Source organism: Sminthopsis crassicaudata, chromosome 1, assembly GCF_048593235.1.
Source record: "Sminthopsis crassicaudata isolate SCR6 chromosome 1, ASM4859323v1, whole genome shotgun sequence".
Classification (NCBI taxonomy): Eukaryota; Metazoa; Chordata; class Mammalia; order Dasyuromorphia; family Dasyuridae; genus Sminthopsis; species Sminthopsis crassicaudata.
Window position 1 is genome coordinate 257,377,526 of NC_133617.1, and position 27,832 is coordinate 257,405,357.

Consider the following 27,832-nt stretch of genomic DNA (forward strand, 5'->3'; position numbering starts at 1 on the left):
CATATCACACCACCTTCTTAGAAACTTGAAACCAAAAGATAATACACAGAGAAATACAAATTTGGGGTAGGAGGGAAGGGAAGGTGTAGAGGGAGAAAAATCAACTCAATCTCCTGGGGGATTATCCACTTGGGCACAACTAAGTGTTCACTTTCCCCTAGTTGGTTATATGTAATTTGAAAACAAAAAATGAAAACTTACAAGCCTTTCAGATAAGCCCATCCCCTTTCCTTCCACTCCCCAAGAATCTGACTCCCCCTTCTCTAATTCTGTCATTTAGACAATTACATTCACTATTAGTTTTTTGGAGATTTCTGCATATATTGAAATGTTTCCAACAAAACTTTTAGTTTTAGTTTCAAAGATTTATTGTGAAATATTGAATGCTTTTTAGAACCAAAATTTCAACATTTCATTTTATATTTCACAGAAACATAAAGAATATTGCTGATTCACTAGTATTTTCTAGAAACTGCTCAAAAACACCTGGTTTTATAATTTCTCTACATTTATTCTATTTAAAAAATAAAATCCTTTTGCATGGTCATATGGATTTGGTAGATTTATTCTGTAATAACAAAAATAGTTTATAAAATTTATTTAAGAACTTAGTACAGAGGAAAAGCCTTGGAGCCAAAGAAGATCTGAATTTGTGTCTTGCTTCTCTGTCCTATATTATTTAGTTGTGTGAAGAGGGACAAATTGATGTTTCTGTCAATGGTCTCTAAGTAATTCCTTGAGACTAATGAATTTAGTTGTGATTTACCTCAGAGTAATCATGAACTCATACTCAATCTGAAGACAAAAAAAAAAAAAAAAAAAAAATCTCAATGATATATGACAAGATTTTCAATCCAAAAAGCAAATGAAAAATTCAATAATGCAGATTTCCATTTAACTCATTGGGGGGGGGGGGGGGAGAGAAACCCTCAAAAAAAAAAAAAAAAAAAAAAAAAAAAACCTTTGCAGATTTTTGCACAAACTTGGACTAGATGGGAAAGATGAAATAAAAGTGAAGCTAATATACCTTGGTTTCCATCCATATCTATACTTCCCATTCTCCACTAGAAGTACAAATTGTATTTTAGTTATAATTGAATTTTAAAGATGAAGATATCCCTTAATGATAGAACCTAAACTAAATTCGAGTTTCCTGACTCCAACCAGTTCAAGTTTTCCTTGCTTGAAATAGAACATAGTTTAAATTTTTATACAATAATTTTTCTGAATACTAGGGATGTTTTCTCATGAGCAACTTTTTAAAAGCGACATTTTAAACATGTACTAATCAACTCCTTAAGAGTCTTCAATATAAAACAAACCCTGAGACAGATACTGGTACAATTCAACTCCTCAAGGCACTCTGCTAAATACAAATGGCAAAGACAAATTAAACAAGCCTTGCCCTTAGGATCTTACATTCTACTGCGAGGCTACGTATAGACACATAAAGAAATAAAAGTACATACAACAGATTAATTTTAAGGAGACATTAACACATTAACATTAATATGGTTCAGGAAAAGCACCTGAAATGTGCTTTAAAGATAGACAGGGATTCTGTGAGGCACAGACATGTAGGACCACCTAAGTGTCTAAAGGCATTGTGACAGGAGCATAGAATGTATTCCAATACTAACAGGGGGCAGCTTAGTCTAATTGCAAAGAATAGATGGAAAACATTATGAATTAGAGAATTAGGTAGGAATGATATGAAAAATTTTAAATGCCAAAGTATTTCCTACTTTCCTGTAACAATAATACAAATTTTACGTAGGTGGGAAAAAAATGACCACAAGATAAATGTATCTTATTTCAAATTAACTGTCTAATAAGAGGTAATTCCTAATTGCTGCTACCACTACTGTCCTCTGGGGTCAATCAGAACAACCTATACCCTCTTACAGGTAGCAGAAGCTCCAAGATTTCTGAATACCTATTACATCACCTGAATCTTCCATCTTCAAGCCCTAGTGGTTTCAATTTATGGCATAAAATTATCATTTTGGTTAGCCATCCTAGTTTGGGGCTCTAGTATTTTTACATGTTGCTGCTAAAATCCAGTACCCAAAATTGGGAATAAATATGATCTGGCCAGGACAGAAAACAGTAGGATTAAAATGACTACCTCTTTCACTATAAGGCCATAATGAACTTTTCAGCAATATATACCTAGACTTTTTTGCCAGTCTGGTGAAACCTATAGACACCTTCCCCATATTAAGTCTATAAAATATGAAGATTTTTAAAAAGGAAATTTATACTAAATATTACACACATGTATTTGTATGTATTGTATATATGTAATTAAACCAAGTTCACAGACCTTAGACTAAAAAACCCTTTACCTAGACTTTCCAAAAATTATTATCTAAAATATTGTTTTCAAATTGCTGACTCAAATGAAACTTGTAATCCATTGAACTTCCCAGTTATTTTCCCACAAGTTTTGTTGACTAATCATACCTCCTCTTTCACATTCAGTATTTCTTTTTCAAATTCAGTATTTATACAGTTACTTTTTATTAACACATGTAAAGTTTTATTTAAATAAACTAAAATTGAGGAATTCTATTCAGTTAACAAGCATTTATTAAGCATCTGGTTATGTGTCAGGAATTAGGTTACTAAGCTAAAAAGTAAAAAGTACCTACCCTCAAAGAAGCAGCTTATAGTTTATTAATTTGTGTGTGTGTGTGTGTGTACATATATATATATATATGCACATATATATGTATATATAATATACAAATTAAGTAGCCAGAAAATCCAAAAAAGTCTCATCTGATGTTCAACTATCCATTTTCTTCTGGCTCCTCATTAACAGAGAACATTGGATGTTAGGTTTTCATTCTTGAGCTCTTTTATCATCAATTAAATAAAATATGCATGCTACTACCTATATAGGTACCTGTAGGCTTAAATCTAAATCTGAAATAACTTCAGGAAAGTTTGATTTGTAGGAACATAAAAGACAAGAGTGTAGAGTGTTTATATTAACATTTTCCTCTCCTTGAGTTTTTGAGAAAGCCAGAAAATGAAATATTACATTTTTGCAGCTTATTCCTATGAGGCAGAACATACAAATAGTATTATTCCTAATATTAGCTCTATTTTATAGATTACAAACTTGAAAGTTGTCAAAGTATTATGTTTAAAATTGCATGGTAATAGCTAGGATTAGATTGGGTTTCCCAAACCCCCAAGTACTTTTTCCTCTATAGCAGAAGTGAATACGTGTAGTAACACTGAGTACTCTTCATCCATCTACTGGGTATGAAAGGGAAGGGATGAACATTATTTACCTGGGCCTGCCCTCCCCTCATTACCTTTATCCCTACAAAAAGTCATAAAAGATCAAATTCTATCCCAAAACAGCCTTGAAAACATCCCAACACAATTAGTTTGCTACAGTTAAACAGCCTCAATCCACCTTACTTTACCATCTAAGTTTATTTAATCTATATATCATAACTATTGTTGTTATTAATAAAGAATGGAACATTTCCTATACTAACTGAATATTTTCATTAAGCTTCAAAAGCACTATATAAATTTATTTTAGGTTAACTTAACTCTTCTAAAATCAATTTACAGATAAGATTGAATTCATTGTTTCAAAATGTTACAATACATCAGAATTATACTACAAAATTTGATATTTACCAAATTTTTAAAAATCTGTTAATAATCATTAGCAAAAACTTCAAGATTGTTTAGCCAAATATATTTTCTATTTACTTCATTTTAACTAACTTATAAAACACATAAAACTCAAAAGTGAAGGTAAGATGACAATTCATTGAGTCAAACATAAATTGATCATTTAAAAAAAAGAAAAATGTAGCATTTAAAAAAAAAAGCAATTAAAAGGTAATAAACATAAAATTACTGAATGTATTACTATACATTTGTTATTTTAGTAATCAAGAAACAAGGTTATTTATTACTACTTGACAGAATGAAGTCTAAATTCCATAAAACTTAAGTTTGTAAACTTCCATCCCAAATCCTATTCTGCTTTGCATTAGGATGATTTGTGAAGCTCTCTTACAATTGGGAAAGTATTCAAATGCGATGTGATTTTTAAAAAAGATCTTACATACTGTATTGTCACTTGAATATATAAGACTTTTGTATATGTACTATCCCCAAATTGAAAACAAAGAAATATTATTTTTGTAAAGTATTTTATTTTTATAGAAATTGCTTTTTAAAAAGACAAATGGAAAATTCTGAGATATTATTTTCATAGTAATATTATCAACTTACCTTAGTTAATATACTTTCCAGAAGCAGATATAAAAGTTTACAGCATAAGGCAGGGATTTTTTTTTTCTTTAAAATAAACTCCTTGCTCATTAAGCTCAGTTGCTTGCAAATATTCTAATAATTCCTTAAGAATATATATGTAGATCAACTCTTGGAAAATAATTCAAAATGTGAATTATATTTTAAATATTGTCTTAATATACATAAATATCACTACAAACTTTTAGCAAATTATGGCTCAGAATTCACGGAATTAGAAAACAGTAGACTCGGAATTCCTAAACTGATGTGCAAATAGCCATCTCAGCTCAGCAGGTGAAAAAAATGCCCCTTTCTTCCTTAGAGAATTCCCTTTCTTAGGTACTAAAAAACTAGATAGCCTAAACAGGGGAAAAAGATGAAAGGGAAGAAATGCTCCTTCTTTTATACACATACACACATGTACTATGCATATATTCTTTTTTCTTCCCTTTTAACACTCCCTTTGTCCCAACAGTCAGCTTTAGTCAGCTACATAAAAGGGGAAAAAAGTAAAATATCATGTAGTCTTACTACAGATGCTGTCTCATCTGTCTCAGAAGTAAAGGAAAGGCGAGTGGTGATCAAATCCTAATCTTTCATTCCTCTTCACTACCTATCTTCGGAACCTTTTACTTTTTTTTCTACCTTTCTTAATCCTTGAGTCTAGACTCCTATTCTGATGGGGGAGGTTCACCTCCAGGAACTGAGTGAGAAATGAATTCTGAATGCATTTCCTCACAAACATTATTATAGGTAGTAATTCTATTCTAATATATTTTACACTTATATTTTGCTTTTTTTGATGGTTAAATATTGTACAACACTTTCTTTCCATGAGAAAATTTTGTCTTCCTAATAGGCAAAAAACTAATTTTTGAATAACTTCCTCATAAGTTAGAAGGACCTATAATAATGATTAAGATGATGAGGAGGAAGAAAAGGAAAACCTAACTTCTCATCAACTATTCTTTGGAAACGAACAAATTATGCCACTTATTTTCCAAAAGTAAGCAGCTAATACATGGGTGATGTACTTAAATTTTGAATAGCAAAAATTTTATAATATAAATTTTTTTAAAAGTGTTATCAAGTGACACGCATGATTAGGATAGAATCTTGGGCTCCCAGCTCCAATTCCAGTCATATTTCAATCAAGATAATGATATGATCCTTAATAAACCTGACTCCATGATACAATAAGGTATCTAAAACAATAAGGTGTTATTGGTGGGAAATTTAAGCTTTTAATAGAAGTTTAGTATTCTTTAGTACCATATTTAAATAAAGAATTTTCACAACTGAGTAAATAGTGTTTTTTTTTAACCAATTAAATCAAAGCATTATTTTCTCATTAATACAGTATTTAAGCTTATTTTCAAAGCACCTCAGAAAAAAATTCACTGTTATGTATATACCAAAATATTTTAATGGATAAAATAATTGTGGTTTTCCAATAAAACTGCAGATTTCAATACTTACTTATCAAAGCTATCACTATTTTTGATGAAGCTCTCGAGTTTTTCCTTGGCATAATCCACCACATCTGAGTGAAGCTCAATTCCATGATTTATTCCAAAAGGACCTGCAATCGTAGCAGCAGCATTTTTATGAAAATAATAATGATGATATGCTCTTTTATAGTCCCTTTTTATGATCTATGCTCATTTATATATCTCAAGAGCCTTGTGAATAGGACTTCAATTATGTTGATATCTAGCTCTATCAAATGAACATTATTTTCTGCTGTTAGATAAGCTTTGTTGCAGGGCCTCTATTATATCTATCTTTGTATTTCTAGAACCTAATAGTGGCTTGTACATGGTAAGATCTTATTAGTAGAATGAATGAATCTCATATCTTAGAAATAGGAGAAAAATAAGCAGTACACCTCAGTTCGTTTTTTTATAAAAGATTGTAAAATAAGTCATCTTCATTCATTCTTAACAGTTAAAATTAACAGGAATTCTATTCCTAAAGCTAGGATATGACAATTTTGCACTTTTGCCATTAGCTCTAATTTGCTAATCTTTGATATCTGTGGACTCTAGTTCTATATTGGTAATAAATTACAAAATTTTTGCCCTAATTTTCTCAAGTACAAATAAGACCAAGGAGTATCAAAGGATATAATTGTCCTCTTCGGTTAACTACTCCCTGACTATTCCAGGTTAGTGATCTTTCCAACATCTGAATTCTTATTTTATTTTATACCACTTACAAGGCACTGATATTATATTGAAGTTATCTGTGCACATCTCATTTACCAAATCATAAAAAAACAAACAAAAAACCTAGAGAGAACAAAATAGTACTTTACAAAACATATTTTCCTGCCAGGTGATACATTTACTAAAATATATCTAGTAAATATAAAATAGCTTTGTGCTGTTTTATTTTGTTTGCTGAGAATTTACTTAATCTTTTCACTGCTCTTCAATATGCACATATAAGTACAGCTTGCTTTAAGAAACCAGAAGGTGGGAAAGCAACTTCTGGTTAAGTGCATACTTTTGTTTCACCAAGTCATACCTGGTGGTTGTTTTTTTTTTTTTTAAATATTTATTTCTCTGTCTATATTGAATTTTTCCCTTTTGATAAGGAGTAATTCATTTTTATTCCCAGAATTATGGAGAATTCTTTTAATTTGTGAAGCTTTTTATCTTTGACATTGCATGTCCTCAAAAATGAATTTTTTAAAACTTACTCATCTCACACACCCCACATTTCTAAACATTTTGCACCTAAAGCAGGTAGGGCATACAAATAACAGAGAAAATTCTTGTAATTCATATCAACTGTAACTTTGAACTGTTACTGAAAATGACTACAAGGAAGGGGATAAAGTTTCTTTTATTTCCATATAGCCATGAGAATTGGGCAGCTAGGTACTTCAGTATATAGAATGCTAGGCCTGTACTCAGGAAGACTTTTGAGTTTAAATACAACCTCAGATTAGATATATAACCCTGGTTGACTTGTTTGCCTTAATTAACCTCCTGGAGAAGAAAACAGCAAACCACTCTAATATCTTTACCAAACCACCGAACCAAACCATGGATAATATTGATACATTATGGTCCATGGGGGTCACAAAGATGGATATGACTGAATGCCTAACAATATAATAATAATAACACCACAAGTTATGAGAATATCAAGAGAATTAAAAATAATCTGATGGTGAAAAATCAAAACAAAACAAAAATCTATTACAAACTATTAGAAAATCTGATAAACTGATAGAATATATATAAATATATAAATCTATAAATCCTCAAGAACAATACTATTCAGTCTTAGTTAAGTTTTAATGTACAATTAAAGTAAGTGTATTACATATGGTAATTTTAGTTAGAAATAAATGAATTTTAAATCACAAACTTGCAAACAGCCTAAATACAACAGAAGGAAATAAGTAATTGTCTTAGTTTTTGTTGTTGTCTAGATCTGACACTTCATGACCCTATGGAACTCACATGTCAATGCTGTCTGTGAAGTTAGAATGTCTTTATAACAGAAAGTGTGAGGAATTTTAAATTAACATTGTTTAAAGAGATAAGCATGTTTCTAGGTTTCTAACTGTTCAAGAGGCTTTAACAATATATTAGTTTGAAGTTCACTGTTGATATTGGTGTTTTCAAGCAGACTCTGAAGTACCCAAGTGCAAATAAAGAGGAATTATATTTAAACCTAATTCAAAGGTAAACAATTCTTTAATGTGTATACATACTTTTACTCCTTATGATCACCAAGATATCAAAGCTTCTTTGTCTCTAATTTTATTTATACAAGCTTGGTTAAACTAAATTCCAAAATTACCCATAGAAAACAAATCACTTTTACTATGTCAATTTTTCTCTACCAATTTTTCCTTTTCTGGTTCTGATGCTATTTCCAAGTGTTTGGTTTTAATTTTGGAATTTCTGTCTGCCTGATTTGCTGAGTTTTTAATCTGACCAAGACTATCCATCTAGTGCAATATGAAGCCATTTCCTTTTTACTATAACTAAATTATAGTTAAAACAAAGTTTTTTGTTAAAAAACAAAAAATAGGACACGCAGTAGATATTGTCCTACTTCAGTTTAGAGTTGGATTTTAGGGCTGTAAGATGTCACAAATTTTAGCAAAAATTTGAGGGTTTTCACAATATCATTATCTTTATTTAGATCCTATCTTGAATCAAAATACTAAAGGGCAAAATTCAGCCACCAAATGTCCAATATTCACAATTACTAAAATTAAAAAATTGTCCTCATCCCCGCCCCCCCCCAGGCTGGGGTTGAGTGACTTGCCCAGGGTCACACAGCTAGGAAGTGTTAAGTGTCTGAGACACATTTGAACTGGGGTCCTTCTAAATTCAGAGCTGGTGCTCTATCCACCGTGCCACCTAGCTACCCCCAATTGTCCTCATTTTTAAAAAAAAGTTGTTAATGTTTCATTAAATGAACCCTTATTATAGCTGAATTAAAATTAATTTTTGTATTGGTTAACCTAACATATTGAGAATCTAAATTCAACTAAATTGAAAACTTTTACAAAGTATATTATTTCCAAGTATATTAAAATATAATCAATGATTGTATATTTTTATTTATGTACAAATATTAAAATGTTTTAAGCATATTTTAAGACCTCCTAAAATGGAATTCTTATGAAAAATAAGATAAATCACAATATCCTAAAGTTAGCAATCTGGAAAAGTTAAGAGGCCAACTAGTTTAACTCCTTCACACTTCACTTCCGGAAATGAACACCACCATTCAAAAATTAAAGTCACCAATTAAAAACTGCTTTCATGATGGGCATACTGAAGATTTTTAGATTACATATCCCAAAATAGGTGTACCATGAAGATGGCTAGCTAAGTCATGAGACATTATAATATGGCCTCACATTGTTATAAGCTCCTAAGGATATAATTGTAGATTATAAAAGTCAGAGCTTACAGACCCTTAGAGATCATCTGGACCGACCACATTCATTTTACAATTGAGAAATATGAAATCCTCAGAGAGTGACTTGATCAACATTTACTAAATATTTAATATGCATAAGACACTCCTGTTCTCCGGGGATACAAAGAAAGGCAAAAGCCTAGTTTTATACCCTTGCCCTCCAGAAGCTCACATTCTAATAGGGGAAATAATGTCAACAAAAATTTTAAAGTTACACATGAAGGGAAAAAAGGAAGAACAAATGGAAGGTAATCTCAATAGGAAGTTTCAAACAGAGGTAAGACTGAAATGAGTCATGAATGAAAACAGAGAAGCCCTTGGTTAAGAGAAATCATTTGTTCTGAGATATGAGGGACAGTTGGCAAAATGGCACAAAGTAGGGACCCTGAAGTATTACATATATAGCAGCCTAGATTGTATAATATAGAAAGTAGTAAGGAAGGGGACAAATTATGAAAAATCTTTGCTCTTAGAAGTAATAAAGCCATCAATGGAATTTAATAAGAATCACAGTGACACTGTCAAACTATGGACTGAAACAGTGAAAGATGAGAAAAGGAAACCAACTAGAAGACAAAAAATATATTGTATAAATATATAATAAAAATAATTGGAAAGAAGTGTTTGTAAAGGAGAAATGTTTGTGAAACACAGAAACTACAAGATGACATTAGACTGATAAATGGATTGAGTATGATAGGATTAAAATCAATGACTAAGATTGTGAACCTGGGCTCCCTTCTTTGGATATATCCTAAATCTGTTTAAGTGTTCTAACTAAAATATGACATTTATTTTGGACCAAGGAGATATCACTTCCTTCACATCTCTTACAATTATTACCTTATTTGAACATCATGTCATGTATATACAGTTAACTCAAACTTAAATATTTTCCCACAATTTTATAGATCTTTTAATGAATTTTATGTTAGAAAAGAAATACATATATATGAGTTAAAGACCTATATGTTTTAAAAAAAATTATTCTGGTTGGAATTTCTCAAGCAGAAAGAAGGTAGTCTTTTGCCTTATGAACATAATAAAAAGAAACATAACTAAAGGTCCCCATTTCCAGAGCGACTATTTGTGAAGATGTGTTCTGATGGTTCAGTCTGTTATCCCACTTGCCATTTTAATAGCAATTAATGGTTCAGTGCCCAATGACATGTCTCAATGTGCTCCATACATAAAATAAATGGTGTTAGATTGTTTGATAGGATAATTCTTATTTGCCATTGCAAAGGCCATTGCCTTCTTAATAATGACCTAAAATGTCCCATCTTAAGGAATAAGGGTGCCCTCAGGTAAAAGGGGTTTGTCAAACAATGATAAGAGTCATTTAACTTAGATCACAGATTTGGTTGAAAGTGTGTTTGATTAGTTTTTGAGACTAGATCCAAGGTGGATACCACATGGTAGTATCATACTGAAGTTAGTGCTGTTGACCTCATCTGGCTAGTTAACTGAACCTGTGTGACTTAAAAAAAAAAAAAAAAAAAAAAAAAGCTTATACTTAAATCAAAATGGCTCCATATAAATTAAGGTGAAAATTTAAGATCGGAGGACAGAGGTCTGAACTCAGATTATCTAATATTTACTTATTTGTATGGGGAAAGTCATTAAATCTCTGTGGAATTCAGTTTTATCATCTATTACAAAAGATTGTAGTAGCTCAATTAACAAACAAAATAGCCTACTGGTAATGCTTCGGAGCCCACCTGTAACTAGATTAAAATATAATTGGGAAATTTTAACAAAGTTAAGATACTCCTAATATGTGGGTTTTCTAAGTTACTATGATCACATAGAGCTCCTTATATACATTTTAGTGATTTCTTGTTTCTATTTGAATTTGCTATCACTGGACTAGAGAACCTTTTTTCTGGACAACTTGTTTACTTGTACTTCAGCTGCATCTGTAAAATTGGGACAATCTATAGCATCTATCTCCCTCCAATGTACTATGTGAAGATCAACTGAGATATGTAAAATGCTTTATAAATAAAGGACTATAAAGTGCTAGAGATCATTATCATGATTATTAATACTTTCCTCACAACAAACGCCTGATATGAATTTAATGTGTCCTTGTAAGATGCTATGCAAATGAAGATTTTTGTAAACCAAAAAATCATGGGACTCACAGGGGGGGAAAAAAAAAAAAACCTGTGACAAAGGAAAGCTGTATGCACAAGCAAAATCCTCTGCCAACCAAAAGAGTAGCAGATCAATTCTCAACTGTAAAGGAAAACAAAAACTCACTTAGTATTTATAAATGATTCCCATTAGATATTATCCTTACACTGGCCTTAACTAGCTCCCTTTTTAAATTGTCTTACATCAGCAACACAAAGGATAAATGTGATGGTACTTATGAAATGAAAAAAATGTACAATTCAGAGTTATATTCAAATGTTATTAAGATATATACATATACATTTATCTAGAAAGCTTATCAAGAATATCCATAACATTTATATAGCAATTTAAGAGTTATAGGTAACTTTATATCAAATTTTTCTCAAAACTAGAAAAGTCATCAAAAGAGAAGTAAAGCTCTAGTAAACTTATCTTTTACAATACATTATTCTGTGATTATTGAAATAATTCTTAATAAATCCTTAAATAGTTTAAAATATATTAATCTTTATGGTTACTGAAATAATTTCTTAATAAAACCTTATATTGCATTATGGTAGGAAGCCATTTCTCACATTTTCATACCCATATACCATAAATTTTATTTTCTCATAATCCTAATTTCCCCCTTCTCTATCTCCATCTTATCTATGTCTTTCTAATAACAAACAGGAAATATTCCCCCAATAGGGAGAAAAGGTCAAGAAAAACACTTTTCTCCATTTTGTTCTTCAACTTTCTCAAATCAGCAGTAAGGATTCGCCTCCTCCCAAAGAGGACTATAATGTAATCCTGATTTGGTTCCAGTTATGCTTCCTAAGTTTTCATATAACATATTAATATATATAATTGATATATTAATATATTTTAATAATATATACATTAATATAATTAATTAATAATATTTTTAAAATATAAATTTCAGATCAGAGGCAAGATGTTTGAGGCTAGCAAAAGGTATCTGTTTGGTTCAAGTAGTCTCATGGCTAGAAGCAAGAGTGAGATGGAAGATAATTTTGTATTTTAACTTGAAAAAGTAATACATATAGCACTGAATGACTATATAATATACATATAATCTTGTACATAATATACAATATAAACAATATGCATGCTTTAAGATAATCCAAGCTTTTTTAGGGGAATTACTTATATTGAAAATTTCTCAAAAAATGAAATTACCTAAAATTAAGCCCACCATTGTACTCAAATATCCGGTTCCACTTCCCAGGTTAAGAAAAGACAATCCTGGTTGAAGTTTCAAGGCCTCCATTACTTCAGAATAAATGCAAGGTGCTGATAAATGAATGTTGCCATGCTTCCAAGCTAAGTCTTTATAAGCACTGTCCCTGTAGCCTTCCAAATAGTAATCCCCTCGATCAATTGCTCTGAATGCTTGCTCCACTCTTTCAGTACGTATGTAGTGAGCTTCTTTTAAGTTGTCAATTAAATCATCGTTATCTTCACCAGCACTCACAGCTCCTCCCATGATGATTTTCACATTAAATTAATAATTTGAAAAACATTAACAGAATATATCCAAAGAGTTAATATAGAGGGACTTGGATGGTTTTTCGTTCAACAAAGCATTAAATCTCAAAAAAGAGTTAATCCTGGAGAAAAAAAAAAAAAAAAGAACAGGTTTAATTTTACAGGAAAAACATGAAATTTCATTTTCAATTATGATCATTTAAAAATAGGAATATTTTCCAATTTAAATTAAGTCTTACTTTTACAATAAATTTCAACTCTGTGTAATAGGTTAGAATTATAATTAATCCCTGCAGCCAGAACTTAGTATTTTGATTTACCATTTGTATCACCTCATTCTCCAGATTACATTATTATATACTATTAGATTTAATTTTACTAACACAAATCACTCCCCCACTCCTTCTCTTCCATTATTTTTTATTATTATACAATTCTTTTTTTTTTTTTGCTGCCATTCATAAAGGTAATTCCAATCCCTACATTTTTCTCATGTTTGTTTTCACCAAGACTATCCTTTTCCCCCTCCAATTGTTACCCCACTCTCTCCTTCAAAGAATCAATCCAAGATCTGAAAATATAATTTAAAAAAATAAAAAATAAAAAATCCCTAATTACCAAGTACATTTCAAATTTCCCCACATATTCCATTAAAAGTGAAACTTTGTGAAGATTTCTGATGTCAAAATGAAGGACAATGTTCCAAAAAGTATATCTGTATGAATGCAAATAGGTACCAGTGTAAGAAACAGTAACTGGTCTAGTTTAGCTACTTATAATAAAGCTTGAATTGGAAGGGATTTCAGAAATCATTTAAGGAAATTAAGACAATAGACAATTAGGACCTATCTTGCCCAATTATATGCCAATAAATTTGACAATCTAAATGAAATGATTACAAAAATATGAATTATCCAGATTAACACAAGAAATAAAATACTTAACCCAATCTTTGAAAAAGAAATTTAACAAGTCATTATTAAGCTTCCTAAGAAAAAATCTCCAGCAACAGATTATCATAAAACCAACAGAAAATATGTTTTATCTCAATAGATACAGAAAAAGGTTTTTCACAAAATACAGCATCCCTGTAGATGGATAAATGATGGGTTTTAGATAAATATTACATACCATTTTAAGGTAGAGCATAATAATAATTATTATTAACTATCTTATTATAGGATAATTATTAACTATCTTATTATAGGAATAAATAGAACTACCTTAAAATGGTATGTAATATTTATCTAAAATCATCAGCAAGAATTATCTGTAGTAGAAATAAGCTATATGTCTTCCCAAGTCTGGAGGAAAGAAAAATGCCATTATCACCTTTAAAATTTAATATTGTACTAGAAATGTTAGTTACAGTAATAATAAAATTAAATTAAAAGAATTAGAATAGGCAATGAAGAAACACTGAAGATTTATCCTTATGGCTTAAAAAAACTATTCTAAATTAACAAACTTAGCAAAGTTGCAGAATACAAAATAAAATCACATAAATCATCAAATTTCCTATACATTACCAACAAAGTCCAGCAGCAAAAAAAGATAAAATAAAATAAAACTCATAATGGGAACTATAAAGCGAAAGCCTTCACTGTCTTGGAAACAAACTGGATAAAGGATGGGGGAAAGACTGAACTGGGCAATTTTGGTATTGGCTAAAAAACAGAGTGATGGATCTGTGGAATAGATTAGGTACAAATTGAATTATAGTAAATAATTATAGTAACCTAATATATGATAAACCCCAAAATCCAAGCTTTTGGAACAAATGGAAAAGTTTAAGGCAGAAACTAGGTATAAACCACCATCTCACACCCTATACCCAGATAAGGTCAAAATCATGTATAAATCATGGGCACATGATTTATACATAAAGAAAAGCTGATACCCATAAGCAAATCGGTAGAGCAAAGAATAGTTAGAATTTATGGCCAAATAGGAGATGAATCATAGTCTTATGCATAACTTGTTTAATATAGCTGTTTACATGATGTCTTTCCCATTAGACTGTTGGCAACTAGAGAAGAGAGACTTTCTTTTTGTTTTGTTTTGTTTTTTTAATCCCAAGATTTTAACAATGTTTAACACAAAATAGGTTGTTCTTCAGATATTTTTCAGTCATGTCTATTTCTTCTTGAAGTTCTTGGGGATTTTCTTGGTAAAGGTACTGGAGTTGTTTGCCATTTTCTTCTCCAGATCATTTTACAGTTGATGAACTGAAACAATCACAGTTAAGTAATTTGCTGAGGATTATACAGCTAGAAGCCAGATTGAATTCATTTAATGTTTACTAACAGAAATGGAAGACAGAGGAAACTGTATGAGGCAAAGCTGGACCAGACAGCATATGAAAGGAATGATAAACTTCTTGTTGGTACTTTTATGAGTTGCCGGCAAAATGTTCAGTGATTTACTCATAATGGGAACTATAAAATGAAAGCCTTCACTGTCTTGGAAACAAAGGTAACATAAAAACAAAAGTGTTAGTTTCCTGGTTGTAAAACTTGGGTCAAATAATGGTACAAATAGTTATTAGCTCAGTGGGCATGGATAAGTAATTTAGGATCAAGTTCTAGTCTTTTAACTGAAAACACACAACTCAAAAATAAACATTGAATTTAAACTTAGACTTGCTAAAATCAACAAACTACTAGATGTCAATTAGGCATGATAGAAGTTTAAAAGTCCAAATTCAATTCAATAAGTATATATACTAAATTCCTTCTATGTGGGACAGACCTTATGATAAAGAACAAAAGATGGCTATTACAACTTTGTATTTGACAATGCTTTTATTTTTTTAGTTTGAAATTTTATTGCTATATTTATGTCACCTTTTTAAGTATGTCACTCTTCCCCTTATCCATACCTTAAACAAAAAAGAAAAGTCACTTCAGCAAAACTAATTTACCATCTCAACTGAGTCTAACAGCATAAATGATGCTTTATACCCAAAATCCTCCAATTTTGCTAAAAGTGCATTTCCTCATTCATTCTTAAATGACTAGTTTGTTGCCCAAAATGAAATATTTTTGATTAATATAATTAGGGTTCTCACATCAATAAAACAGTTATGCTAAATAAGGAAGGTACTACATTTAAAAGTGAATATGCTCATTTTATTATTTTTAAATTGATTCACTCTAGAAAAAAATCTAATCTGAATCTGAAAAAAAAGGATGAGATTAGTATTAGATTCTGACTTTCTTTGTAATCTTGGACAAGTCATTTGATTTATTCATCTTCTATAAAATGCCGATGTATTTCTAAGGTCTCTTTTAAATTCTATGATATACTATGATTTGTCTTTATAACTTTCAATATATTCTCTAAGAGTACTTTAAGAACGAAATTTCTCAAAATGGAATAAAAAAATTTTGACTTTACAATGAGAAATGAACTTCCAATATCCTTATATGAATCAAACAAATGAAAAACCAAAGTAATCAATAAGTGTTATAGAGTTAACCAAGTTTAAGGTAAATCACATAAGTAAACATCAGTTCACTGAAGACTGATTATCCTTTAATCAGAAATTAATCATTATAATTTTGACTAAAAACAACCCAAATGAGGCATCACAATTAAGGATAAAAACAAAATTCAAAGTTTAGCCAACATTGTCAAGGATGAAATAAATAAGTAGATCTTTCAGTTAAGATCAGTCACACTTGACTCTTCATAACGTTTTGGGGGGTTTTCTTGGCAGATACCAGAGCCATTTCTTTCTCCAGATCATTTTACAGGAAACTGATGCAGAGCTAACTGACTTGCTCAGGATCACAGAGCTAAGTATCTGAAACTAGATTGCACCACCTTGCTGCCCTTGCAAATTGGCAAAATTGCCAACAGATTTTCTAGTTTCTAGGCAATTCTTAAAATTTTTTAACAATTTTAAATATATTTAATTTATTTTATATTTATTTTATTTAAATATATTTACAGCCACCAAGTCATACATCTGAATTTTATTAATTGAATCACAATCTACAAAACAGAAGTCTAAAATTTTATGCTAACATTTGAAATCTCATTTTAAGAGCTATCAACTTAATCCAAATTACAGCAGAGTAAGCATTATTGTTATGCTAACCACTAAGAAATACCACTAAACCCCTACTTCTTAAAGGGACTTGTCTTTCCTGCCCATCTTTATAGGTCCTCTTACTAACTGTAAGGGTGAAAACTGCCAAATCCAATGACCAGAAAAACACTTGGTGAGAAGCACCAGTAAATCACTAGAACATATAAAGGCTGATTGCCTAAACCTTCACTTGCCAGTTATCTGGCCTTTTCCAAAAACCAAGTAAACACTAGCACAGAGGTCTGGTTAGGAAGGAGAAAGAAAATAGGCAAGCTAGTTGCTGCTGCTTGTTTGCTGGGTTTAAATCTTGGCTCTGCCACTTACTATGTAACCACTTATAAATCAAAATGAGCTCAGAAAAAATTAATTCTAAGGTCCTTATCTATGATTCTATGTTCCCTCCTTAAGACTAGACAAAATTAGAAAGAGAATTCAGGACATGTGAATGGTATAGCTTAATATGGCCAAGAGTAAATGAGGATGTAGGAATAACAAAGTCAAAAACAGTAAGGATATAATGAGATTTGGGAGAGCTACAATGCCGATCTACATGAACACATGCAGAAAAGCATGTGTATGGGCAGTTCACATTAACAAATAAGAAATCTAAAAATATTTGGTAACAGAAGTGCTCAAGGGATAAAAGGTCACCAATTATTCATTAAAGGTTTTTTAATCTTCCCTCTATGCATCTATTTTAAGATTTTACTATAGAAAACATGGCTTAAGGTTTAAGTATGTTTCAGTTACACAATTGTCCAAAATATTGCCATCCCATAATCTGTTTCCTTTGAAATAGTATTTTTTAACACACACATATATCCCTTTAGTAAGGATGTGCAAAAACCCTTAAAGAGGTTTATGTAGAAATATCTGTTATAAACCAAGTGAAAAATATTTCATTTAAACTTTTACCTTCTATAATCTTGTTCCATTAATGTTTTCTTATCAGCATACCCATTAGTAACTTTTAAATTAAAAATGACATTGCTAGCATGATCATAGATTTAAAATTGGAAGAAACTTTAGATGTCCATATGATCAACCCCTTCCTTTTTCAAATAAGGGAACTGAGTTTCAGACTGGCTAAATAACTCCAATCATCCAACAAGCATTTATTAAGTACCTAATAGATACTATTGGGAATATGTTTGGGATACAAAAACTATATCAGAAAATATTCAATTTGAGGAAATCTGTTGGACAAAGAGGCAGTACAACATAACAAATCACCTAAATTAATGACCAGGGGAGTTTGGTCAGGATTATGTTTCAAGTAAAGGGTATTAGTAGCTATGTGGAAGATATTGGCTAATTAGAAGGCTGCCAAAATAATCCCAGGGAGAGTTAAAGGCTTCAACTCCAATAGGTCTCTAGGACAGAAGAGATGAATAAGTGAAAAATGACAAAAGCTAGCAACTGATATGGCAACAGCTAGCATTTATACAATGCAGTAAGAATTTGCAAACATACAAAATTTAGATAAGGACAGGCCCTGCTTTCACTGGAGGGAGCTATATCATCTAATAAGAGGTACAAATTGATGAAATAGTTCAGAAGCAAAACTAAAAATACTAAAAAGGGAAGGATACATGTTAACCTTGTGCCAGTAATTAATTTACATTTCTAAACTAAGCAGCTAAGTGGCACAATGGATACAATGACAGGAGTAGAGTCAAGAAAACATTAACTCATCTCTCCTTGTCACACCTGCCCATTAGTAACTGAGCAGGTCACTTGGCACTACCAATCAGTCAATAAACATTTATAAAACAATTTCCTCATCTAAAATGAGAATAGTTTCTATATTTCATGACTGTTATAAGGATCAAATGAAATAATAATTGTTAAAACATTATGTCCAGTGCCTAGCATATACTAAACACTATATATTTATGACGATTATGCAATAAAGCAAATCAAAAACAGAAAAATAATTCAGACAGGTTTCTCCTGGCTTCAACTCTTATAACTCTTTCAATTACATTACACTACTTCAAAATAATGTTTATTCAATTGAAACCAAACATGGTCACCAAGTTTCTAGGCATAATATGGCCAACTGGATTACAACTATTTTATCAGGGCCATTGTCTAATTTTATTCATATATATATATATATGTATATTTATATATATATGTATATTTATACATATACACATATGTTTCAAATAATATAATGTTTAAGTTACACAATAAAAATATTCTGGTCACAGCACGTTTAAATCAATTTTTTGAAACACTTATCTTAGGGATCTTCTGTCATCTGTGACTGTGATTCAGATGTATACACATGGAAGGAAAGTCAAATCTTTTTTCCCTGAAGCAAAAGCGTAGCATTATGATCTGGAAGTAAGCCTGAAAAATTCGCGCTCTTCTACATCTTGAGGATCAAAGAAATATTTCATCATACATGAGCACAAGTATAGTGTTCCTTGTGAAAGGAATCATTCTCACCTGCCTGTCTTCATTTATAAATTGGTAGTCTAAAACTTGAATATAACATATTTTACACATAGAAATAATGTTGTAAGATATAAGAGGGTTTAAAGCTGGAAGGAATCTTAGAGATAAAGTCAGAGCTAGAAAGAATTGGAAGGGACTATCTAATATAACATGTTCATTTTAAAGATGAGAAAACCTTAGTTCTAATATCAAGGATGAAATCAGAAAGAAGGTGAAAGAATAAGCAAACAAAGAATATCATCATAAAGAGCTATTATTGGAGACAGGGAAGTTCAAGAGGAACTCAAAAGAGAATGACTATAAAATATAAAGTGTGAGAGAAGAAAAACTGCCTGGGATACAAACTTAGTTAGAATGTGTAGGAAAAAAAATTTTTTTTTAAATAAATGGAGCACTTGAAGAAAAATCTGGAAAAGAATGATAGCAATATTAGAAACAACTAGAGAGGGAATTAATGGCAAGACAAAGAGGTACAAAACCTTGCCCTAGCAAAAAATTCCCTGAAAATTAGAATTGAGAAGAAAAGCAAGAAGAAAGAAGGTATATCACAGCAAAAACAACTGACCTGGAAAACAGAATCACTGGACTATCTCAATACATAACCATAATCAGAGCCTACACATTCTATTTCAAGAAATAGTAAATAAAACTTCCCATCTTAGAACAGAAGGCAAAGTAGAAATGGAAAAAGTCTACTCACTTCTTGACACAAACCCCAAAATGAAAACTCATGTTGTCAAACTCCAGTGTTTCCAAGGGGGGGGAGGGGGATTTTATACATACACATACATACACACACACACACACACACACACACACACACACACACACTCTCTCTCTCTCTCTCTCTCTCTCTCTCTCTCTCTCTCTCTCTCTCTCTCTCTCTCTCTCTCTCTCAGAAACAATTCCAATATAAGAAGAATTACACAATTAGCACAGCCACCACTATACAATAGTACAAGATGCTCTAACTTAGAAAATTATATTTCAAAAGGCAAAGAACACAAACATAAAAAAGAAACATTTCCTGTTTCCAGGAAGGTTATATATTATTGATACAGATAACACATACATAAAAGAGCATTTACAAAATAGAAGGGATGGGAATAGGAGCTAAACGATGATACTTGGACTGAATCCAAAGAAAGAAGGCTGTCATAGAAGCAGAGGTGAGGCATGAAGGAAAGTCAATGTAAAGGCTTTGGAACTGTAAGATGTGTCATCTATGAGTAACAGAAAAATATTCAGTTATGTTAGGAACTTAAGAGTATAGACAAATACTGAAATAAAAGAAAACTGAAAAGACAGGTTGGGGCCAATTTATGAATAACTCTAAAGGTTGTATATTTTTCCCTAAAGGAGCCACTGCAAATTAGGGAGTAGCTCAGTGATACGGTCAGACCTGCAGTTTAAGAGAAAATCATTCTCAAGGGACGTCTGATAAGAAAATAAGATGAACTCATTTGTGAAATATTCAGACACCTCAAATGCAAATGAGTTTTTGCGGCAGCTGGAATCATTAGGTCTATAGCTCAGGAAATATACTAGAACTATAGGTATAGATTTATACCAACTACATAGTATGTGACTGTTGCAGCTATAGGAATGGATAAGGTAACAGAACACAAGGAATAGGACTAGACTTTTAAAGAACACCTCCAGTTTAGCAAGAAGGGGAGTTAGTAAAGGAAACATTAAGTTATTAGAAATGAGGTCTTTTATCAAAAACACTGGTTATAAAGTGTTTCCCAGTTTCCTGCTTCCCTTCTAATCTTCATTACACTGGCTTGGTTTGTACAAAAACGTAAATTTAATGGAACCAAAATTATACATTTTGCATTTCATAAGGGTCTATCTCCCCTGTTTTCATCATAACTTTTCCCCCTTTTTAATGGATCTGACATGTAAACTATTCCTCCTCCTAATTTGCTTGCATTATCACTCTTTGTCTAAATCGGGTACCTATTTTGACCTTATCTTGATATAGACATGTGAATGCCTTGTTTCTAGTCATAACGATTTTTTTAGTTTTCTCAGCAGTTTCTGTCACATAGTGAGTTCTTAACTCAGAAGCAGGGACTTAGCTCTTCTCAGAAATTCAATGTCCTAAGATAATTCCAAGAGAATCAAGATGGAAAATACTATCCACATCCAGAAAAACAACTTTTCTCCCTTTTGAGTTTTCTTTAACAACATTACTAATGTGAAAATATATGACTGGACATGTATAACCTGTATTAGATTGCTTGTTTGTTTTTTTTTTTGGAGGGGGGGATTGGGAACTCAAAATCTTGTAAGTAAATGCTAAAAACTATCTTTACATGTATTTGGGGGGAAAAATACTATTAAGTGGGAGAAATGTTCAACCATCATAAAACTATTAAGACTGAGTGAGGCTCTTTTAAGTACCTAACATTTTAAAATTAAAAAAAAAAAAATATCTGCTGAATGTACCTATGGACTAATCACATTAACAGCCAAATTACATTATTATTATATTCTGGTCTGTTAATAGATTCTGTCATTCTGTACAGCAGCCTTAAGATTTGCCCTAGGTCCCTTGCTCTAAGATCTTCATAGCAAAACTCAGAGATCCTATTGTAGTTGCCCCAGTTGGGCTTCATCTTAAATTATTAATCTCTCCCTCTTCTCTCTCTTCCACTTTTGGTCTCTGATTCTATACTTCTTGTCTTCCAAGCTGAACAACGAGCAATACATAACCTTATTTGACAAATAGGAGGAAGTCTCTCTCTGTGATTGCCTTGTAGTTCCTATTCTTTGCGAATAATTAAAATGTATAGAACATGAGTCTTTGGTGTTAAATCCCCAACTTCAATTGAAAATTAAGACATTTAAAATTTATACACACATGTACTAAGCAAAAAAAAAAAAAAAAAAAAAAAAGTAGGTAACCAACTCAAAAAGTACAAAACAGAATTCCCCTAGTTTCCTCCCATCTCTTTTAAATTTCCCTATTTTTATCAAAAGGCATTAGGCAAGTTTACAACATTGTTGATATTCTTAATCCCCTTAATTCTTCCCCAGGTCACATATACCAATAAGAGCTTTTACCTGAATATTTAAAGTGCTTCTTCTAATCAGGCTGCTGGCCCAAAGACATTAGAATCCCAATTAGATTTCCAATCTCTCCTCCACATAGCTGTAATATTATGAAAACACAGGCCTCACCATGTCACTCAATAAACTTCAACAACTCTCTATTAAATTTGAATCAAATACAATTTCTTTTTTTGCTCATAAAGACCTTTACAACATAGCTCCAACTTACCTTACTAGGCTTATCTATTCCACATACAAGGAATGTACACCCTCAACTCACAGAATCACCACTTTCTTCAAAGCGGCCCTTAGTTTTACTTTCTTGACCCATCATAGTTGCTAATAATGAGTGCCTCCTTCAAAATCACCTATATTTTGTACATAAATATATACAAGTTGTCAATCCCATAAAATATAAGCTTCTTGCCGACAGGGAATTTTTGACTTTGCATTCCCATCAAGAATAGTATCTGTAGGTACTTGATATATACTTAATAAATGATTGTTGATTTATCAATTGTATCTGCATACTAGAGAAACAACAGGACAACCATCTTGGAATTAAAGACCTAGATTCAAATCCTACATTAAACATACACTTAAGTTACCAAGGGCAAGTCACAACTTCTTAGTACCCCAGGACAACTCTTCAAGATTATAAATTATAAATAAATTGCTGAGCTTCATCAGTAGAGGGAGTTTGCTTACTGAAAGTTCTCCAGCTGGATGAAATCACGAAAATTCTAGAACAAAAAAGCACAAGTAAAATTTTTAATTAATGCCAGGGATTATTAAAATAAATCAGAACAAGACAGTTTACAGCCTACATCTTTAAGAGGGAAAATGAAATTTGACAAAACCACAGGTCCATAAGTATATAATTTACCTACATGATGCTATTTATCAAGTTATATTCCAAAAAGGTTTAAAATTTTATTATCTTTTTAAAAAAAGCTAATCATTTAACCTTTTAGTTTCTGAATTTCTAAAATGAAAAAGTTGAATTAAATTGATCCTGAAATTCCATAGTGATTAATTCAAAATTTTAAGCTATAAAGTAACCACAGCAATATACATATATATATATATATATATAAAATCTATAAAGTAACCACACAAATAACACAGCACTTACTATACCTAAAACTGGGGGGGAAAAAAAAAAATCTGAAGTCAAATCTTTTCAATTATTTCAATTCTTTAAGTCTCCATTTTTTCCATTCTCCAGGGCAGAAACAATGACAACTTTTACATCTTCCCTGTTCTCAAGCCTTTTCCTTCAAAATGTTTCTAATTTCTTTCATCTTTATTTTCAGAGACCCCTTCCATTCAAACATTAAATACCTTCATAAAAGGATTATTGACGTTGTCTATCTAGTTAGTCTTTCTATATTTTTAAATCATGTTGATATGCAAAAGACTCATGATAAAATCCAAAGTTCTGGAATAGAAGACTGTCTGTTGACATTTATATTCTTTATTTTGCAAATGTTGAAGTATTTTGAAAGAATACCAAAACAAGTCATTAAATCAGTGTCACTATTTGTAAATCACAAAGCCCACTAAAATCTCACCTCTGTCCTAGCTGCTTACAGTTCCCTTACAATTCCCTTTAAACATTAAGTTTTAAAAAAAAATTGACACCGTATTTATATGTTGCCTCTATCAAGATTAAATAAAGGTCATATTAACATGTCCTCAAAGCAGAAATTGTACTTAGCACACTATATAAAATGTTCAACAAAAAATGTTAATCCCATCATAAAGTCTCAATCAATGCAATTTCCAAAAACAGTTCTTCTAAGTAACTTGGATATAATCAGCTGGTTTTCTGAAGTTTACTACAAGGTGAACTACACTTTTTCCAAACACAAATTACACTCTGTTTCAGACTTAAAGTTTTTACTCCTTTGCTTTTTTTTTCTTTGCAATATAGTATGCTTCTAAAGTTACTATTCTTTCTTACCTTTCCCTCAATACCAAATCTGAGCTTAAGGAATGAAAATTCATTTTAACATTAATAGAAATAAAACAAATTAAAATACTTTTAAACTATAACTTTATATACAGATTTTTTATGATTATAAGCCGAATTCTGCCAAATACTTCTAAAATTTCTACTCTATTTCCTTAATATTGAGGAAAAATTTATTTTAGTTTCTTATTCGGTAGGCTTTGCAAAGCAATTTAAAAATATTTTGGTAAACGGTTAATATCTAATTTAAAGATGTATCATTTCCTCACAAGTGCTTTGGATAGTTTTGTGGTGCCTTTTTTTTTTTTTTAAACACAGTTAATACTAGAGAGGGTAGGGAGCCGAAAATACCAACACTTCGTGTACCTTTCCCTTGCTTAACCTTTACATCTTTTCCTCCACTTTTTTCTCACGTCCCCCACCCCCACCCCGGTCAGCACACACGTTTTCTTCTTTTTCACTTTATTTAAGAAATCTTGCATTACTCCCAAATAGCCTTCGTATAGCCGTGGGAGAAGAGGGGGGAAGGGTCGCCGCCTAGACCGCCTCAGCCCTCCAGACCTGGGCCAGGTTTGTACACCCCGCCGCACTTCTTCAGGGATACCGGGGTGCCCGAAGTGCAGGGTTCTCAGTAGCCCCAGATGCTTGTTTACTTGCAGCAGAAGCAGCAGCTGTAGTAGCAGCAGCAGCAGGGGCATCGACAGGTCGCGAGCTTCCAGAGAGTGGCGCACCAAAAATGCAGCCGCGGTGGGGGCAGGGGAGCCAGATCCATCCCGCCCGCATCCCTACACACCGCCCCCCCACTTCATCCCACCGCTTTCCCCACCAATTGTTCCCGGTCACGCACCGCAGGGGCTCGGCCCCGGTGTCCGGGTCCTCAAATCGCAGCGAGCAAACTCGCCATTCCTGCTTATTTTGAAAGGAGTGAGGGAAGAAGGGGGTTTTAAATGAAGCCTTACCTGCCCCTGGCGTCTCTAGCTTGCCCCAAAAGGGTAGTGTAGCCGCTCCAAAACATCGGCCCAACCCACCACGTCGCCGGCAGGGCCCCTCGTGACGTCGGCACCACAACAACAACAACGACCGCCGCCGCCGCCGCCTCAAGCGGTCTCCGGCGCTGGGGGAGGGGGAGGAGGTCGGGTCTAGGACTCCACAGGCTCGCCGGCTTGCCTCCTCACCGCCGATCCCGGGCACTGAGCATGCGCACGAGTTCTGGGAGCCCGGGGGCATCGGCCAGACTGTGACGCGAGTGATCAACAAGTAGCCGAAACGCCCCCCGGACTTCCCCACCTTTCCTCCTCCTTCCCCCCACAGCTTCAGCCTCCCAGTCCCAAATAACGCGAGGGCTGTGTTGGGGCGGGGTGGAGGGGTGGGAAGGGTGGCTGTCTTTTGCAGATCCCGCGAGAGCAGGACCCCGCCCCCATACCCCTACCACTGCCCCAGTCAGAGAGAGCACAGCTGTGCCGAAGCGGGAGGGGGAGGGAAGGCGAGGCGAGGCCGGAGGCTCCTCGCATTACGTCGTGCTCCTAAGCGACCCGGGAACCCCGGAGCAGGAAAGGATGGGGAGGCTCGGCTCGGGCCGGGCGGCTGCGCCGGGACGGAAATCGGAGCCGATTCCCAGCGGAGCCACGCGCCCCAGTCTAAAAAGTTTATGCTTTGTCTTTTTTGCTCCAGAAAAGATCCTCCTGAGGAATACAGCCGTGTCAGAGTGGGCGCCTGCTGTCTACTAGGCACACAGGACCCTACTCCCCATTCCCGGGTTGGGACGCTGCCCGCCTGGCAGCTGGGAGCCCGCTTCTCTATCAGACCGGCCGGCATTCGCGAAACTGAAATTTTTCCATGCGTGCTTTTGTGAAGTTTCATGTCAAGTTTGAGAAAGTCCTTCCCCTGAAGCAATGTAACTTTCAGCAGCACAGCTGAAATTTTCCATCGATGTGATAAATACACACAGAGGTGGTTGATCTATGTGTATCATGTTAACAGTTTCTTAACCCTTTATGTGTCGTGCGCCCCTTTGGCTTCCTAGCAATGCCTTATCAGAATGTATAAAACATATTAAAACGAAAACCATTAAATTATCAGCTTGATAGTGCAGTGTACTGAGGACTAGAATGTGGGAGTCAGAAGAAAGGCATGTGCAAATTCATTAACTTGTGACCCTCTGCGGTCACTTAACCTTTTGTCTACCTCAATTAACTTCCTCTGTGAAATGGGAATACAAATAGCAGCTGCTACCTCCTGCTGCAGTAAGGATTAAATGAGATATTTTTAAAACTACAAACCTAAAAAGTTCTATACAATAATAATTTAAAAGTTATCTATGTGGAGTCATAAATACATTTATATATCTGCATATATCAAGTTCATGGGCTGACACCCAAGTTATAATTCCTAATAAAAATTTTTAATGTCTCCATTCTTGATTTCTGTTACCTTTGAGATTGTACATCATCCTCTGCTCCTGGATATTCTAGATTTTCCAAACCCTCCTGTTTTTTTGAGACCTCGGGCTCTTTCTGGATCTTACTCAGTTGTCCCAAGGCTCAACCCTAGGTCCTCTTCTGCCTCATTATCTTCGTTCATGATTTTATCAGCTCTCCTAGGTACTACTCATCAACATTTAGGGAGACTCTTGTCCCTCCAGGAGTTCCACTTCCTACTTTACTCTCAGGATTCTTTTTGACTCCATAAGTCCCAAACTGAACCCATTTTATTCACACACACAAACTCTCTCTCTCCTCTCTCTCTCTCTCTCTCTCTCTCTCTCTCTCTCACTCTCTCTCTCTCTCTCTCTCTCTCTCTCTCTCTCTCTCTCTCTCTCTCTCTCTCTCTCTCACTCTCTCTCTCCTCTCTCTCTCCTTCTCTCTCTCTCTCTCTCTCTCTCTCTCTCTCTCTCTCTCTCTCTCTCTCTCTCTCTCTCTCTCCTCTCTCTCTCCTCTCTCTCTCCTTCTCTCTGTCTCTCTCTCTCTCTCTCTCTGTCTCTCTCTCTTTCTCTCTCTCTCTCTTTCTCTCTCTCCTCTCTCTCTCCTTCTCTCTCTCTCCTTCTCTCTCTCTCTCTCTCTCTCTCTCTCTCTCTCTCCTTCTCTCTCTCTCTCTCTCTCTCTCTCTCTCTCTCTCTCTCTCTCTCTCTCTCCTTTCTTTCTCTTTTGTACACATACATCCACTCTACCCACTTCTCAACATTCCTATTATTAAATTATTAAAAAATAATTACCCAAATTCACCACTACTTATTGATGTTCTCCTATTTTTGTTTTTGTTTTTTGTTTTTGAAGAGGATTGATGACATCATAGAGTGACAGCTCAATTCTATTAGATTTAAGTGAGGCAAAGTTTCAGAAAAGTCATATATGTCT

General features: G+C 33.2%; 1 protein-coding gene across 7 annotated transcripts in view; it reads right to left on the minus strand.

The window, feature by feature from the left end:
• Nucleotides 1-25,575, minus strand: part of PCMTD1 (protein-L-isoaspartate (D-aspartate) O-methyltransferase domain containing 1) — a 40,522-nt gene extending 14,947 nt beyond the window's left edge. The window contains exons 1-6 of one of the 7 annotated variants that reach the window (XM_074278195.1): nucleotides 25,439-25,575; nucleotides 23,213-23,247; nucleotides 22,734-22,872; nucleotides 22,517-22,604; nucleotides 12,574-13,004; nucleotides 5,773-5,875 (exon numbers count right to left, since the gene is read on the minus strand). In XM_074278195.1, the coding sequence (XP_074134296.1) occupies nucleotides 5,773-5,875; nucleotides 12,574-12,880 (410 nt within the window). In that variant the 5' untranslated portion in view covers nucleotides 12,881-13,004; nucleotides 22,517-22,604; nucleotides 22,734-22,872; nucleotides 23,213-23,247; nucleotides 25,439-25,575. Of the gene's footprint in view, nucleotides 1-5,772; nucleotides 5,876-12,573; nucleotides 13,005-22,516; nucleotides 22,605-22,733; nucleotides 22,915-23,101; nucleotides 23,248-25,040; nucleotides 25,205-25,326 lie in introns of those variants that run through there. The other 6 variants (XM_074278175.1, XM_074278176.1, XM_074278186.1 and 3 more) reach the window with 6 other exon arrangements.
• Nucleotides 25,576-27,832: the final 2,257 nt, after the last annotated feature.